At 34.6% G+C, this 15,695-nt stretch overlaps 1 protein-coding gene and 1 pseudogene across 1 annotated transcript; both read right to left on the bottom strand.

The window, feature by feature from the left end:
- Positions 1-4,937: 4,937 nt before the first annotated feature.
- Positions 4,938-6,079, bottom strand: LOC141700106 (caffeoylshikimate esterase-like). Its single transcript, XM_074503880.1, has one exon. The coding sequence runs from the start codon at positions 6,023-6,025 to the stop codon at positions 5,024-5,026; it is 1,002 nt and encodes a 333-aa protein (XP_074359981.1). The 5' UTR covers positions 6,026-6,079; the 3' UTR covers positions 4,938-5,023.
- A 1,349-nt stretch (positions 6,080-7,428) lies between these two features.
- Positions 7,429-8,419, bottom strand: LOC141700117 (large ribosomal subunit protein uL10 pseudogene; annotated as a pseudogene).
- Between the last annotated feature and the right edge of the window lie 7,276 nt (positions 8,420-15,695).

The raw sequence follows: 15,695 nt of genomic DNA, 5'->3' as shown, positions 1-15,695 counted from the left end.
CCTCATTGCCTGGAGCACATTTGTATCCTTAATGAATCTGGAAGCCATTGAGTAAGATGCTGTCAGGCTTTGCGGCTCCTTATTGATTAGCTCCACTATATATCTCTCATTGTGCTCTGGGTCCAGGTTTCTCCTGAAAATGCTTAAAGCTTCCTTCTCATCCAAATTTGAAACTTTATTGATTGCTTCCTGAAACCGGCGCATGTATGCAAAGAGGGACTCATTGTCATGCTGTCGGATTGTCTCCAGCTGACACATGTGCATTTCGTGCGTTTTGTTTGCCCTAAATCTCCGAAGGAAGGAGGCTCGAAATTCCTTCCAAGAATGGATGTTGCGGGAGGGGATTCTGCTGAACTATCTCTGGGCCCCTCCCTTAAGAGTTGAAGCAAAGAACCTTGATTTCATTAAGTCGTTGTAGTAATATATATGCGCTATCTGCTCGAAGTAGTTCAGGTGCTCCTACGGGTCTCCTAGTCCATCGAAAGAGTCGAAGTTGTAATGCTTCAAGTTTTGCTGCTGGGGAATGGCTTCCAAGGAGTGACTGAAAGGAGTTAATGTGTCTCCAATCTCTACTCCCGAGTCTCTGTCCATCTTTCTCTGCAATTCATAAATCATATCTTACAGGTCCTTCTGCCTCTCTTCTTCTTCATCATCAGAGATCAGCTCCGGAGTAGGGTCTCTCCGGGTTCTCTTGCTCCTGGACTTGGCCAGTAGCTTCTCTTCTTCTAGCTGCATTCTCTTTTGGATCTTTATCTCAAGCTTTGCTTCTTCCTCTTTCCTGATTTGCTCCCGGACCTCTTCCAATTTTCTCTGCTTAGCCGCTTCTGCTTCTTTCTTGCTTTGATCTTTTTTGCTTTTCTTTCCTTTGGCTCTAATTCGGTCAAACACAGATCTCTTCGATTGTTGGGAGTCCTCGGACTACTCCGGTTCCTCCTCGAGTTCAGCTTCTTCTTGGAGCCGGGTCTGCTCCTGCCTATATAGTCTGATTGCTTCTGCTAGTTCATCACTTGTAAGGTTAGCCATGTGCTTTTCGGCTACTGGAACATTGGTGTACTTGTACTGATTGAGCTCTATGGGGGTCCTGACATCCCTGGTGTTTACAATTCTCTCCACTACAGGAGTGTGTAGTGGCTGCTCCTGGAATGTTTCTCTCTCGGCTCCTGGATCAAGGTCCTGGGTGTGGTCCGGCTCCTGGACCTGAGCACTAGCAGATGGTCTCCCAGAGGTGTTCTTTCCTGGTCTTGCCATTTCTCAACAATACCAACAACAAATAACAACAATATGCTACAGAGAATATTGGTCTAAGGTTACTTTATGAAATTTGCAGAAACTGCCCAGAATAACAACAAACACTAACAAATAGCTTCCTGGGAGCAGTTTAAACAATTTCCTGGTACTACGCAACGATGTAGTATAACGTAAATGCCATATTCAAACCAGAGTAAAAACGATTAAAACTAACGATAGCTCACACAAACGTGGCTTAAATCAACAAAACGGGCTCACACAAACGTGGCCTAAAATGACGAGCACACACAAACGTGGCTGAAATAAACAACATTCATGCTTATGGAAGAGGTTGGTTGTTTGGGTTCTTACAAGTTTGAATAAATGGACTCTTTGAAGAGTTTGTTGATGAAGGTGAATCCAGGGGCACCGAGACCCAAGGATGGAGCGACCCCTCCTTCTAGCGCCAAATGATAACTTCTGGTGGCATGGCTGCTCCTTCGTCGCCGTCCTGGATCCTTCTCCGCTGTAGAGGTGTAGCTGTGGTTGAGGTCCTACAAAACAACACCGGAAGGGGGTTGGAGTCCCGCGGCGCCTCCGGCGTGAGAGTAAGAACTAGCTTTTTGGGAAGATGAAGATGAATATGAATATAAGGTGGATGTGTGTGTATATGAGTGTGAGAGAATGATTAACCCCAAAACCTCACCTCCCTGGGCTATTTATAGCCCAAGGGTAGGGTTTTGGGGTTGGTACCTTTAAATCGTGGCCATTGGTTCTGGGAGCGGAGGACACCTGGCTGGAGTGGATGCTTAACATGTGTCAGTGCGGGACTGACTGAGGAATAATTTGAGGATCCTCTGACACGTGCCCTGATTATTCCCATGATTGATGTGTGACAGCTGTCCCCATCATGTGCTTGGGCCAACGTCTCACGTGCTAAGATTTACCAAGGTTAGGCCTGCGGGACTGAGCTGGTTAGGACTGGTAGTGTGCGGGACTACTCCTTCCAAGAGCTGTGTGGAGTCAGGAGCCTAGGAGCAGTCCTTTCAGGAGCCGTATGGAGTTAGGAGCGTAGGAGTAGTCCTTCCAGGAGATATATGGAGTTAAAAGCCTAGGAGTAGTACTTCCAGGAGATATATGTACTGTCAAGGATGTTATATGAAATTACGGGCATACCATGTTAGATAGATTGCCATTAATTTGTTCACAAGTCAATTTGAAGTTGCGGTTATATTTCAGAGGAAAAATGAAAGAAAAGAAATTACACTAGTGTAGAAGGTAGATGATTTAGTCATATACATAGGGAAGATACGGATGTTCACACTAGTGTAGAAGGTAGATGATTTAGTCTTATATGATTGATGATGCGGTTAAGATGAAAAATTACTTGAAATGAATTACTTACGTTAAATCTATGAGTCCTAAATTTTAGAGATTTGTGAGATCGATTATGATATGGTTCATAGGAATCGTACAAATGAGTATGAGTCTGCGCATATATAAACAATTGTATACATAAACAATTGCAAACAATTGTTTATGTATGCGCAGACTCATACTCATTTGTACGATTCCTATTCAGTTTGAAAAGTTTGAGTTCTTAATGAAGATTGGCGATAATGTTTAGACATATGTTTGTAAAATTGATATGATATGGTACGTTCTCTCTTATATAAAAATTCAAAATTCAAATTAAAGAAATTGTATTTGGTTCAGTTTCTTTCTTTTTGCTAATCATTTTTGGTTCGTTTGACTAATATCAAATTATATAATATAATTTTGTGTATAATAATGTATATTTTATTTCATAAATATATAATATTTCATTATAAGTATACATTCATATATATATATATTAACTTCTATATATTAAATTTATTTAAAATAAATATTATATAATCGGACAGATACTAGACACCCGCTCAGAAACTAATCTAGTAAGAAAGTAAATAATAAATATTAAATTACTAAATATTCATAATTAATTAGGCAAGACGACCTATAATAGTTTGCCAAATCGACTCATATTCCAGTTCTACCTTCGTAAAAGATATACTCGCTCTTTCTTTATTACACTATGTTTGATTTTTTGCACATACTTCAATGTTATTTAATCGGATAATTATATATTTATTTTATTTAATTTTAAAAAATAAAATTAGACAATATATATTATAATTTACAAAAAATATACTAAAATATATATTACAATATCCTGTCAATGAACATTGAAATGTGCGCAAAAACCGAGGAATTACTATCCTAATTCTATAAAATGGGACAACGTTGACATTTGGGTTTGGAATGATAAATGAATACAAGATTATTGTAACGTTCCTTGTACAATTCATCTTCAACTCTAGTTAAACCTGTTTTGACCTTTGACCACATCTGTGTACAGTTCTAAGACTAAACGGGGCACGTTTTGTTTCTTTGATTGGTACGCAACTTGTAATAATACCAATCAGATTGGACGACCCAATGCTTATCGAAATTTCAAACGAATTGCGGATTTCAATAAACAAAAATTTTATATTTCAAACTGAAAATTAAGTTTTTAATATTGAAAATTTGTCACTAACATTTTAAAGTACTACTCCCTCCTCCCTCCGTCCGTCCCACCAGGATCTTTACATCCCTGGTGGGCATGAAGACCAATATATATATATATAAGTAAATAAAGTAATGAAAAGTGATGAAAAGTGATGAAAAGTGGTTAAAGTAGTGGGACCTATTAATATGTGTTGATAATAGAACCGGAACCGATCGGACAAAGATGATATGTGTTGATAATAGATTATGGGGTGCAAAAGTGATATTTTGTAATTTTATTATATTCTAAAAATATTTGTAAAAATACAGTACAATCAAAATTAACCAGATGTGCAAATAGTTGTATCGAGTTTTTTTATTACATTTCAAATTACATTAAGTTGCAGAAACACACAGAGATTGCATCGAAATGCAAAAAATCATTTTCTTGCAAAAAAAATCGTATTTTTGTAAATAAAAAAACGTGCTTGCAATTTTGTTAAAAAGTGATTGTATTTTTCAAAAAAAAATCTTGGATTTGGATATTTTTCAAAAAATCACTTTTTTTGTAAAGCAACTTTAATAGTTATTTAATTTAGTTGTTTCATTAAGTATTATTTTTCTAAGTTCAAACTGATTTACTGAGAAAAAAGTCATACCACATATATTGAAAATGTTCGCTTTTTAATAAAATAATAATTTTTTCAAAAATTACCGATAAATCATCAATAAATTCTTAAAAAATATTTATTCAATTCAATCTTTAAAATCTGATTTATCATAAAATTAACTTATCATGCATGCAAATGAACGTCACTAATAAGAGAATACATATAACTTTAGGATCATTTTTTAATGTGTATTATTACTTATATTTTTATATTTGCTTAACTAAAAGAACTTTTGGGCACGTACGAGATGGAATTTGAGATATATACTAACCATTTAACGTGCAATAGAAAGGCGTCAGAATTTTGTGTTTTATACCTTTCGAAAATCGGAATTATTCGATTTAGATATTGATGTTAATTTTTAAAATATCGGATAATTTATTAGAAGTTTATCAAAAATTCGATAAAGCAGACAAATATTTTTAATTAATTTTTGAGCAAAAAATCGACAATTTTTTAAAAAATCGGTCAATTCCTACAACATCATATCCCTTAAAGCATCTAAAATATTAAAAAATATTTTGTATATAATTATTAATTTAACAATCATGATAATAATTAAATCCAAATAGAGACAAAGAAATAGTGATTAATTACTGGGCTTTGCAAGTTGGGCCGTACTTGACAACCCTCTCATCAATCCAAGCCCGCATATCACCCAACACAATCTTTACATTCTCATCACTCTCACCTTGTATCAACGAATGATACATCCCTTCATACAACTTAAGTGTTTTATCAACACTCCTCGCTTTCTTATACAACATCTCCGACCCCGACGGCGACGTCACGCCATCGTCGGAGCCGTGAACAACAAGAAACGGAGCCTTCACTTTATGAAAATTATTTTGTAAATATTCCTCGAGTCTTGCCACCTCTCTTTTCGTCCCCACCCGGGCCCGACCCGAATATCGACGTGGATTTTGTAACATTATTTTCAATTTCTCGAAATCTTTTATCGCGTTCCCGATTTTTTTCTCCTCCGGCCATGATGCCCACTTGTCGGCCGCTCCGAGTAGCAAACCGTACATAAATAACCTAACCCTAGACGGCTTAGTTTCTTGCATGCATGCAAAGAGCGCGGCCGAGAATATTAGTCCCGTCCACGTGTCGGGCGGTGATTGGAAGTACATCAGCATTGTAACGGCCCCACCCATCGACTCACCGAATAAAAAAGCGGGGAGATCACGGTACCGATCACCCCGTCGAGTATTAAAAAAAAATGAAAGCGATGCGGCGGCGGCTTTGTCCATGTCGCCTATGTACCCGGGGATACCGTCAGAACGGCCGTGCCCTAAAAGGTCGGCCGTAAAGACAGCGTATCCCCACGTAGCAAAAGTGATGCATGTTTGTTGAAACAACCAACCCGAATCCGATCCGTACCCATGAGTCATGTACACCGTACCCTTTACCGAAGCTGCGTAGGGGCCAGTGGGGTCCTCGAGTGGTGAAATAGGCAAAAATGATTGAGTGAAAATAGTGCCGTGAGGGGTTTTGAAGTAGGATTTCGAATTCGTTACGCCTTGGGATTTGTAATAGTCATTTTCCGGCATGTCGCCCCAGAAGTTGGGAGGTGGCGCCGGCATGGTGTTCATGGTTGGAGTTGAAGTGACAAAAGTGACAAATTTTTTAGCTTAATAACAAATAATTAGCATGGGTTTTAATAGTGGAAGTCTAGTAGACAATGGTGTTGGTGGAGTAGGTGAGGCTTCAAGACTGACCGTAAAAATAAGGATAATATTATAAAATGAGGGGGAATAGTTGGTGAATGGTGTAAGCAATTAAGCATTGTTGGTGAGTCAAGAAAGGTTGCTTTACCAACCGCTATGTTCAATTATTTTTAGTAATTTTGTTTTGGTGTTCTTATCATAAACGGGTTATATTGATGTTTGTAAAAATCGGAAATCGGTACTAATTGGTTTAGGTACCGATTAGAGATTAATCGGCAAATTCGGATTTAATCGGAATAAAAATCGGATATATTTAAATAATTTAATAATATTTCATATATTTACTTTATTTATTATGAAATATATAATTCAAAAAACAATTTATAAATATTAATCGAATTTTAAAAACTAGATCGGCCAAATTTTTTTAAAGATTAATCGGGGATTAATCAGGAATTTTTCTAAAAATCGAGGATTTTTGGAACACTGGTTATATTCATTGAAATTGATATGAATAGGTAATTAAAAGTTAAAGAAAATTATAGTAATCTTTTTAAATGTGTGCTAGTTGGCACACAATAACTATTATATTTTTATTAAATTTAACTTATTTTTATTGATGGAATTATGTGAATGTAGGGAGTATATCAATATTTATAATTCAAAAATTAATTAAAATTATGTTCAAAAAATAAGGAGCTTCATATTCGATGATTATGAAAAAAGTGGGAAAAATTCGATCTTGAAAAAATTTGAAAAATCTGATAATTTTTTTATACATCTTTATTCTCAAGGCCCACCATACAAATTTGCTCAGGTATAAATTGTTACTCTCCTCGAAGTATTGAAGTCATTTCGGCAGAGAAATTTGATAAATAACTTGCGGAAATCAATATATTCGGTTGAATTTTTCGTCGTTGCCGACTAGTTTAATAACAGAAGAGAGGTGATAATTACTTTGTTAAGTAACCAGCTCATCTAAAACCTTAAGTTGTTAGAGGAATGCCCCAATACCATCTTTGGGGCATTAATTGCCTTTAGTGTCCACATTAAATTGTGAGAATATTGGGGGTGGCTGGAAATCGAACCTTAGTTTTCCCGCCAGCCTAAGCTCTGATACCATGTTGAGTAAACTAGTTACTCTAAAACCTCAAGGTGTTAGAGAATGACCCTTTCGAGGATCTTATATTATTCTAACATTTTTTTTTTAACCCAGTAAAACCCACAGGAATTTAAAGTCTGTAATATTCATAAACAAATAGAGTACAATTGTTTTAAAAGCATAGCTGGAAGTCTCAAAAATAAAACAGCACAAAAACACCAGACAAAGCTGATTATAGCAATTCATGCCAACAGAAATTAGTCAAACAAGCTGAAGCCCATGTCATCATCAGATTCTTCAGCAGGCTCTTCCTTTTTCTCTTCAGCAGCAGCGGCAGCAGGAGCAGCACCAGAATCAGCAGCGGCAGAAGGAGCAGCTGCTACAAACTTACTAGGATCCGCAAGATACTCCTTCACTTTATCAGCCTGTGGGAATGAGTACTCTGTCTCAAGGGCAATTGCCAACACATTCTTGTAGGCATTGATGAACATATGTGGTGCAGCTGCAAGAGTTGGGTATGACAAGACCAGTGATAGGGAAGTGACCATGGAAACACCAACAGCAAACTTTGCCACGAGATCATCTTCAGTCATGTCAAGCACCTCAGGGCTGAAAACAGTTCCATTGTCATAAACAGACAAGACAACAAGACCATAAGAAAAGGGCCTAATACCAAGCTTTGCAAGCAAAGCAGCCTCTGATGATCCCACTTTGTCACCCTTTTTAATAAGCTCGACTGGGGTGATAATTTCCACAGTACCCTTGTTAATCTTAGTTGGGATATTAAGGACCTGGAAGAAAGATGTCTGAGAAGGATCAAGGCCAGTGTTCCCTGGTGGCACAACAACATCAACAGGAGCAACCAAACCAACACGAGCAGGAGCTCCGACCTTGTACTTAGCAACCTCCTCACTCACTTCCTTCAAATCACCCTTAGTAAAAATCAGCCCAACATTGCCAACAAGTAGAGGGATGATATTAAGAAAGGCCTCATTGCCGGTCTTCTCAGCATGAATCCTAACAGACCGCTTCATCATAGTATTCTTCCCCATAAGCACAACCGAGTCGCCACGCAAACCCTTTCGGATATTCTGAAGTTGCTTCGACCCCACATTATCAGCAGCAGCCACCAAGATTTGTGTGTACTCATCCAAAAGTTGACACAGCTTTGCGTCATAAGCAATCTTCTTATCGGCCTTTGATGCTTTTGGTGCCATAACATAATGGATTCAAAGACAGATCGAATAAAAAGTGTCTGTTTGGAAAATTTTAAAATAAATAAATTTTAATTTAAATCAAATAAGTGATTTCTAAGTGATAAGTTGATTAATATTTATAAGTTATATAAGTGTTTTAATAATTTTACTTATAATTCAGATTTTTTTTAATTAAATGAGTTAAAATAAATAATTTATAATATATTATCTTAATTCTTATATTTTAAGTTAGATTAACATTAATAAAAATAATTAAACTAAAATTAGTAAAAAAATGAAAAATAAAAAAATAAACTGAAAAAAATTATGTCGTTCCCAATATTAAACTTATCAACTTATAAGTTATAATTTCAACTTATAAACTGTGTCGACAAACACTCGATTAATAATTAGGAGATTATAAGTGATTAAGCTGACTTATTATATTCGCACGTAGCAATTACTTTTGCAAAATGACAGTCACATAACACCACGTGGTCTGTCTAAAATGTCAATTATGATATATGTGGGACCCTGTGATGTATTTTATTGATATGATTGGCTACTTGGCATTGCCCCCATTATATAGGAGAACTGGCCGTTCATAGTCGTATCAATTACTCCATCTGTCCCATCCGATTTCTGTCCCATCCGATTGTATACAGTTTTTTTTAATATTTGATACGTATTTTAAGGTAAATAAAAAACATATTTCCCTAATTTATTTTTAAAATTTTCTTTTTTTATTAAACTTCAAATATCAAATTTTTATTCAGAAGAAAAAAAAATTAAAATAATTTATGCAAATATGTTATAAAGGAGCGTTAAAATGCGTGTCGGCTCCCCGTCCCCCCAATGTATACTTTCTAGGGAGACAGAGGGAGTATCAAACACTCTTATATTTCAATTTTTATAAACACAAATACAATGTTTGAGAGCATATATATTACTCACTCCGTTCCTAAAAAAAATTCCCACTTTATTTTTTAGGTAAATCAAATTACTTTTCCCACATTTTTTTTAACATAAAAGTAAAAAAATATTACATTAAAAATACAAACAAAACATATCTAAATACTCTAAAATATTTCCCTCACCTACTTCATCTATACCCATTCTCTTATTTAACATCGACTCTTATCCTTCTTTTTTCTCTCCATTCTCTCTACTGCCATCAAAACCCTAATTTCTCTTCATAAACATGAGTGTTCATTATGGTTTTTCCGATTCCGATGATGAATCTACTAATATGTACGAGTGCTCCGATCCCAATCACTGTGATAAAGGTGATTTATGTGATGGGGAACACAGTTACAGTCGAGAAAATATTCGATTGAGATGTGGTCAAGATACTTTTGAGGAATCGGTGGCGAAATCAGATGAAAACCCTATATCGCCGTTATATGCAAGTGAGATTGAAGTCCCCTTGGATCAATACGATGCTCCTTCATCCCCTCTTTCTTCAGATCCAGTCGAAGTGACCACCGTTATTACTCCGGATCCGTCATACGACGACTTGGATGTTGAGGCCGATTCAGAAGATGCATGATCTCGGTCCTAATCGTTTATTCGATTGTTGTTGTAAGGAATCGTTTTAATTCGATTGTTGTTGTTTCTCGGTTCCCTTATTAATGTGTATGAAGTTCCATCATAATGATGGAACCATTACGATGAAGGTGATTTATGTGACGGGGAACACAGTTACAGTCGAGAAAATATTCGATTGAGATGTAGTCGAAATACTTTTGAGGAATCGGTGCCAAAATCAGATGGGACGGTGGCGAAATCAGATGAAAACTCTAAATCGCCGTTGCATGCAAGTGAGATTGAAGTCCCCTTGGATCAATACGATGTTCCTTCATCCCCTCTTTTTTCAGATCCAGTCTAAGTGGCCACCGTTGTTGCTCCGGATCCGTCATGCGACGACTTGGATGTTGAGGCCGATTCAGAAGATGAATGTTCTCGGTCCTAATCGTTTATTCGATTGTTGTTGTAAGGTATCGTTTTAATTCGATTGTTGTTGTTTCTCGGTTCCATCATCAATGTGTATGAAGTTGTTGTTGCAAGGGATATTTCTCGGTTCCATCATCAATGTGTATGGAGTTGTACATGTGATAATATTGTCTCTTTGTTGTTGGTGTGTCTCCCATTAGCAAGTTTAGAACCCATTCAACCCTTTGAAATAGATTTGCATATTTCAAAGCAGGATGTAAAGGGTTTGTGCGAGGTTTAATGAGTCCCCTCTTTATCATTCCATTTGCCGTAGTTGAAGATACTTTAAGTTGTACTGCCAAGTCTCTTATGCATGCTCTGTCCCCCATGTTTATCCCAGTTATTGCATTAGGCTGCACTTGTATTCTTTTTTTCCCTGAGTTATGACCCTTTGTTGACATGTTGTATGGCTCACTTGCTGCCTTTTGCCTCCTTGCAGTGCTCCATATTGTGCTGATTGTTCTCCTTGATACATTGAACAGATTTGCCACTTCTTGAACTGCACCATGCTTCAGTTTCCCCTCTGTCTGGTTGTTCAGAAGCCACATGACTACTTGCATCCTTGAATCATCGAAGTGCCCCGCAAAAGTTAAATTTTGAGAAGGTGTCTCTCACAATGAATCAGCCATTGTCTTTCACAATGAATGGGTTATTACGAATGCGTACCTTTCGCAGTAAATTATTGCAGAAATGTTTAATGTATCTGTAAATATTCAAATTGAATGGTTGTGATTTGTTGGCTGATAATTAGTTTCCGATTAATCTTTGGTTGGGAAAGGGGAACACTATTAATATCGTGTTTAAGTTGAAGTGTTCAACCTATTTAAACCTACAAAATACAGAGTTAGAATGAACCGAAAGTAGTTGATGAATAATTGAATATGCAACTCACGCTTTTTAAATTTTGTACTAATAATAAGTGAATCAAAATTGTGTACATTTATGTGAAATGATTCGTCAATCTTGCAATCTGTAACCAAGCCTCATGCAAACCATTTTGACTGGATTTGGTTATAGCCCATCTAATTATGGATTGGACTGGACTGGGCCATAGCGGGTCTTATTGTGGATTGGACTTGACCTAAACCAAATCTTGAGTCAAACTAGCCTGTTAGGCTGTAACACTCATGCAGCTATATGCCTATATTTTGGTCTGGTTATTGGTTAATGTACTTCTATAAATTTATGTATCTTGTTTTTTTATATCAATATGACTTACTATGACTTTATAAACGAGTACCGGTCATAATAAATTTCGAAATGAACTTGGATCAAACTCTGACATAACAGAGGATAAACTAAACGAGTAATGTTACGTACCCAAAAATAATTCCAAAAACTTTTCCAAAATAACATGTGTCATCTTTTCATTTGTGTGTTTTATTTTAATACACGAGAGCTCCATCTCATTTACGAGTAAACATCCTATATCACGATGACAACTCGTTGTTCGGGAAATATTTCGGGAACCAATTTTGAAAAACTAATACTTCTCTTAACTTTTAAGCAATTGAGTTATCCAACTATAATTAATTAATTTATGTTATTAATTATGTGCAATTACCACATTGTTTGTACTGCAATTTGAATATGGATTTTTCCCGCGTGTGTGCACGTGAGCACATACTAACACTTATTGTTTGATGAGTTTTTCACAAAATATTTGTTGAGAGCTCGTTAATAATGATTTATAATCCATCAATTATATCTTTTAGGATGTGATTATGAACACACCAGATAAATCGTTTGAATATAATTTGTGAGCACTGTCCGTTAATTTGTACATACTTTGGCGGGGTTCACGCTGTTCTCATTTTCAAAATTAGTGACATAACGGGCATTAATTAATATATACACACACGAAAACATTATAAAGTTGTGATGACATAAGAGACAAAAGAGCCCATATGTGTATGCCTTGTTTTTCAACAAGCTGTACTGCCTTAATTTCAAGTTGGTATTTATAACATTATTATTTCCAAGTAGCTTCAATTATTATTTACTACTGTACAACTATTTTAATTATTTTATATTATATTATATTTAGTCATGTAAAAGGTATTAACTTTGGTCATTGAGGTCTAAATGTGATGATTGACACCACAATTGCTTCTCATCTGCATGATAATGATGAGATATTTCGAAAATCGGAATTATTTGATTGAGTTACTGATTTGTAATTTATCGTATAATTTTAAAAAAATTGAATAATTTATTAATGATTTAATCGATCAAATCGTCCGATTAACAATCAAATCAAACACTTATTTTAATCATTTTTTAAACAATTTATCGACGATTTTTAAAAAATCGTCTGATTTCTATATCAATACTTCTATATACTCCCTCTGTTTTTTTATTTGTCGCTTTGAATTTTGCACACATTTTAATGTGATTTGACCGCATAGTTAAAATTATCATTTATAATTTTTTTTTTGTAAATAAAAGTATACAACTTATATTTTAATTCACAAAAAGAAAATTTTTAAAATTATATTTCAACTAGCCGGTCAAATCATATTAAAATACGTACAAAAGTCAAAACGACAAATTAAAAAAAAACAGAAGGAGTAATATATAAGAGACACTTGTGTAAGTATAATTAATCCCTTTTGTTTAATATATCTTGAAACTGATTAGAATTAGATTTTTGTCCACTAATGTCCTAACATTATGATTAAGCAGGGCACAAAACTACAAAAGCCTATGGTACCTGCCATATGCAAAGCATCCGAGATGTTAAATAAAAAAATATCATGAAAAAATATATTAGTATTTTTAGTAAGAAATAAAAAATATAAAGTTACCCAACCGCGATAACTCGCTGGGGTGAGTTCAGAACTTTACGAGCTTACCACCTAATAAGATCCAAAATTCGATTTTAAATAAACGCTTGAATTTAAGTAAAGGTCATGACAGTCAGATATTGTGCAAGCTCCTTCTCGATTATTTTACGTGCGCGGTAAGATAAGACAAATACACACAATCAATTATTAGCAATTAGTTATTTATTATTACCTCCGTTCTTTTTTAATTGTCACAATTTTTTTATAGAAGTCAAATTAGCCAGTTTTTTACCAAAGATTAAACATTACTTTTATATTATTTAAAAAAACTAAAAATTATATATTAAAGTTGATTAAAACTACTTTACGGTGATGTAATTTTTTTTATTTTTTTCAATTATAAAATATTAATAAATCTCGGTCAAATTTTAGTCAATTTGACTGGATCAAAATCCAATGTGACAACTAAAAAGAGACATAGATATTATAATATTTTGACAAGACAAAAAGTCCTAAAAATAATATATTAAACACGGATTGATGACATCAACCGACACATTCACCAAAATTTTTGATTTTAAACTTATGCGCTTAAAATTATAACCAGATAGATGATTACAAGAATCGAGTGACAGAACGAGATAAGAGAATGTTAAAAACAAATTTACAAGCAGCACATGCAGGTCAAAGAGAAAATAACAAGGGATGGAACAGCTCTAAGATATGATGTGCGTGTAGTTCCTATCAATAGCAAAATGCGTGTGTATTTAGTGGTGGCTTGATGTCTGCAAAGGGCCAGAAAGGGGGATGGACCATTGTGGTGACCATGCTAATAATAATACATAAAATTTTATGCCTTTTTGCTTCTCAATGCGCCACTTTTGTGCGAGTAACACCCTAGCATTGCATGCAAAACGCACAAGATCACGTCGAGATAGGGACATCACTTGATTCTACGGTCGTGGTCGGTGTGCCCCACCTCCTATCTTTTTCTATTTCACAACCTATTTTAATTCATAATACATTCTATGTGAAGTTCATTATTATGATTAATTAGGGAAATACTATTCTCGGAATATCTATACTATAATATTAAAAATAAAATATTAAAAATTTGATTGTTGGTTCTTGATCATTTATGTAAAGCGGTCAAATCAAATTGATAAGAATCGTTAAATATAATTTCAAAAATTGTTATTCAAGTGATATAAGATCGAATCCTACGAGCAACGTATTATTAAAATTATAATTTATCTTATATAATGATAAAAATGACCGTGCATCGCACATGTTATATACTAGTATTTTATATTTCAGAACAAACAAAATATGAAAAATTAGGAAAACATTATTCTCTGACCATATTTTTTATTTTCAAAACAAACAAAGTATGAAAAGATAAAGTAAAATAATAGAGATATCAAAAATAATTACAAAATGTTATTTAACAACCTTTAATTTTCTAAATAAAAAAAGGCACACCGGATCAACATCAATATCATCAATTAAATTAACTCATACTGTCACATCAATAATGTTACATCATTTTGTAACAATTTTTTATAATTTTTTTGTGTTATCTAATATTACTCAAAAGATAAAATTGTCCCCAACATACACAATAACGACAAAGAGAGAAAAGTAATGTAAGGGTAATTTCGTTTTTTCATATTTTTCCGGCTCCGAAAATAAAAAAAGTTAATATAAAAATAACATTTTCCATTAATTAAGTTCGTTATTCTAATACTACGTATCCGAACTGATTCACAAATGACTAATATAACGTTCAATATATTTTAATTTATTAATATATGCGGGTCCAATCTTATTACACTATTATTTGTCTAGGTTTAATTCAAAAAAATTAAATAATAGCATGTTTAACCTTATTTTTCGAAACTCTTTGCTTGAGTGCTTGGATTTTCGTAAAGTGATTAGTATGACTATACTAAATTTTTAAAATTAAATAAAACCAAAAGAATACGGTGGTTCTGCACAATATCATGGATACCGGGAATCAATAAATTAATTAGTGTAGTTTATTTAAAAAGTCCGGTTAAATGTTTGTCCGATTTATTGATTTCCATGTGCACGATGTATTTGTCTCTAACGTCCTTCAAATTTAAAATTATCCTTCGAAAAGTTTGCGCAACGGTTGTGTATTTTATTCTTTTCGCAGGGCAGCCTGAATGCACATCATCACTTCCGCCGCTCATACCTGTGATCCTGTGTTATACTCGCCCTGTCTCCGTTCGCTATTTTTTGGGTGGATGTTGGGTAAATGCTACGGGTTCACGTAATAGTCTGCAAATCACGTTAACCAAGTTAAACCGCATTTAAGCGACAAATTCTGACTCAGGAGATATAATTATAAATTTTTCTCCCGTGGGATTCGAACATGTGATCAAGAGGATAGTTATCCAAAATTAGGCACTTTCTCCTAATTTTTGAGTTTACCCAAACCTCTTAAGGGACTTAATCACATTAATTGAATAGGTTAAATATCAAAGTGGTCACTC

Source organism: Apium graveolens, unplaced genomic scaffold (assembly GCF_009905375.1).
Source record: "Apium graveolens cultivar Ventura unplaced genomic scaffold, ASM990537v1 ctg1791, whole genome shotgun sequence".
Classification (NCBI taxonomy): domain Eukaryota; kingdom Viridiplantae; phylum Streptophyta; class Magnoliopsida; order Apiales; family Apiaceae; genus Apium; species Apium graveolens.
Note: the sequence above shows the minus strand (reverse complement) of the source record. Positions and strands in the feature narration are given on the sequence as shown.

Excerpts from the sequence above, each read along its gene's own strand:
- LOC141700106 (XM_074503880.1), bottom strand. The coding sequence starts at position 6,025 with ATGAACACCATGCCGGCGCCACCTCCCAACTTCTGGGGCGACATGCCG.